This window comes from Arachis ipaensis, chromosome B03 (assembly GCF_000816755.2).
Source record: "Arachis ipaensis cultivar K30076 chromosome B03, Araip1.1, whole genome shotgun sequence".
NCBI classification, from domain to species: Eukaryota; Viridiplantae; Streptophyta; class Magnoliopsida; order Fabales; family Fabaceae; genus Arachis; species Arachis ipaensis.
Genome location: NC_029787.2, coordinates 14,110,162 through 14,112,078, shown reverse-complemented (window position 1 = coordinate 14,112,078; position 1,917 = coordinate 14,110,162). Strand labels below are relative to the sequence as shown.

The 1,917-nt window shown below is 36.7% G+C and overlaps 1 protein-coding gene across 1 annotated transcript in view; it reads right to left on the bottom strand.

Annotated features, from left to right (window-relative positions):
• The window catches only part of LOC107632563 (endoglucanase 8-like), a 2,513-nt gene extending 836 nt beyond the window's left edge, over positions 1 to 1,677 (bottom strand). The window contains exons 1-5 of the mRNA XM_016336231.2: positions 898 to 1,677; positions 723 to 815; positions 492 to 644; positions 319 to 412; positions 68 to 237 (exon numbers count right to left, since the gene is read on the bottom strand). Of these exons, the coding sequence (XP_016191717.1) occupies positions 68 to 237; positions 319 to 412; positions 492 to 644; positions 723 to 815; positions 898 to 1,527 (1,140 nt within the window). The 5' untranslated portion in view covers positions 1,528 to 1,677. The remainder of the gene's footprint in view (positions 1 to 67; positions 238 to 318; positions 413 to 491; positions 645 to 722; positions 816 to 897) is intronic.

Below are 1,917 nucleotides of genomic sequence, written 5' to 3'. Positions count from 1 at the left end.
TGAAAGACTGTTTTTTTTAACTAGTATTAATTTAATATGATAAATTTATGCAATTAATTAAGTATACCTGGCTTCTGGCAAATTGTATAAGTCGCGTTGGGGATATTGCAGAAGCTTTACCCCCACAGTCAACGTGTCTATTAACTTTGTTCAAATAGTCAGCATAAACCAGGAAAAGAAATGAAAATGCCGTTGCATGCTGCAAGTTACTCCCTCCTTGCTTGAACATAAGCCCTCCTACTCTCATAAACGCCATATATTAATTAACTTAATTAACCCACAATATATATTACTTGGTTTATTAATTAATTTGAGTACCTGGAGAGTATGAAACTGATAGGGAAGGCGATTCAGGTAGCACAGAACAGATAAAGTTGTCCGCATTAGAGTTACTACTATTACTAATCATAAGCTGTGGTTAATAAACAAAAACATATTAATTAAATAATATTCAGAATAATTAAAGGAAGATTAATTATATATTGCAGTACCGTAGAAAGAAGCACATTGATGCCAGCATCCTTGGAGTCCCATCCAAATTCAGCGAAGGTTTTGAGATTGTGAATGTTTTCGTCAATGTATTTCCGGTAATAAGAGTTTTTAGTAGCCTTGAACAACCATGCTGCTCCCCACACCAATTCATCCTGTATAGATTTCAAATACCATAATGAATATAAATGAAGCTTGAATAATATACTGTCATAATATGGAAAATTACACACCTGGTAGCCACTATAATCACAATAGAATGGGCATACCCAGTGTCCAAGGCCGTCATTGTAAGATCCTCTGTACTTATCTGCAAACTCAAACACCTAAATTGCAAATTAATAAGACAAAGAATAACAAAAATCAGCTATACATTATATTGGAATAATTGATGTTCAAATTAAATACCATTCTAGCTCTTCGGAGAAGCCTAGCAGAATAAGCAAGTTGATATCGTTTAAAGACAATGGAAGAAGCTGCAAGCGCAGCTGCAATCTCCGCCGAAACCTCAGAACCAGGGCACTCCTTGCTAACCGCATAGAAGGTTCTAGAAGTGTCCATGTCTTCAGGCCTCTGCCAACAATTGTGGTCACTGTAGGGATCACCAACCTGTACAACCACATAGCCAGGAACGCTAGTTGCTTTCATCAGGTACTCCGTGCCCCAACGAATAGCCTCTAAAGCGTGCTTTCGTTCTGCTCCCATGGAACTCCCGAACTGTATCACACTCCATGCTAGCATGCTTGTTGAGAATGCCATTGGAAAGTTGAACTTCACGTTGTCGCCGGCGTCGTAGTAACCGCCAACCAAGTCAAGTTTGCGGTACAAGTGGGACACGCCTTCCTGAAATTGATCGCCGTCGTGGACGGCGGAATCCTTCCTCCAAGTAACCCTCTGTGTTGGTGGCAACTTCCCTGACCTCTGAGCTTCAAAGAACAATATACTCTTTGATAATGCATCTCCATAATCGTGACCCCTGCTTCTCTCTGTCACCGTTAATAATATTAATGCACCAACCACTATCATAATCAAATCCATTCTCTGATCTCCCAGATTCAAGTTTAATTTCTGCTATTACTCGTATTCTTCAAATATATATAATGAATAGGATAAGAAATTTAATTGTTATGGTTCCCTTAAGAAGCTAAGCAAGGATTATTTATACGCAAGAGAAAGAAGTTACACACATAAAAACGCGGCGCATGCGTATCAAGTTAGTGAACTAATAATGTTTGTTCCAAATAAAGCATTAATACGGACACTAATCATTATATTATCTTACCACGAATATGGCGTCAAACACACTCATATGGCGGATTCTACTACTAGTATATATATTTCTTTTTTTAAATTTTTTTAATTTTTTTATTTAATTATACATAAAAATTAAAATTAAATAACATTTAATAATTAAAATAATATTAGTTG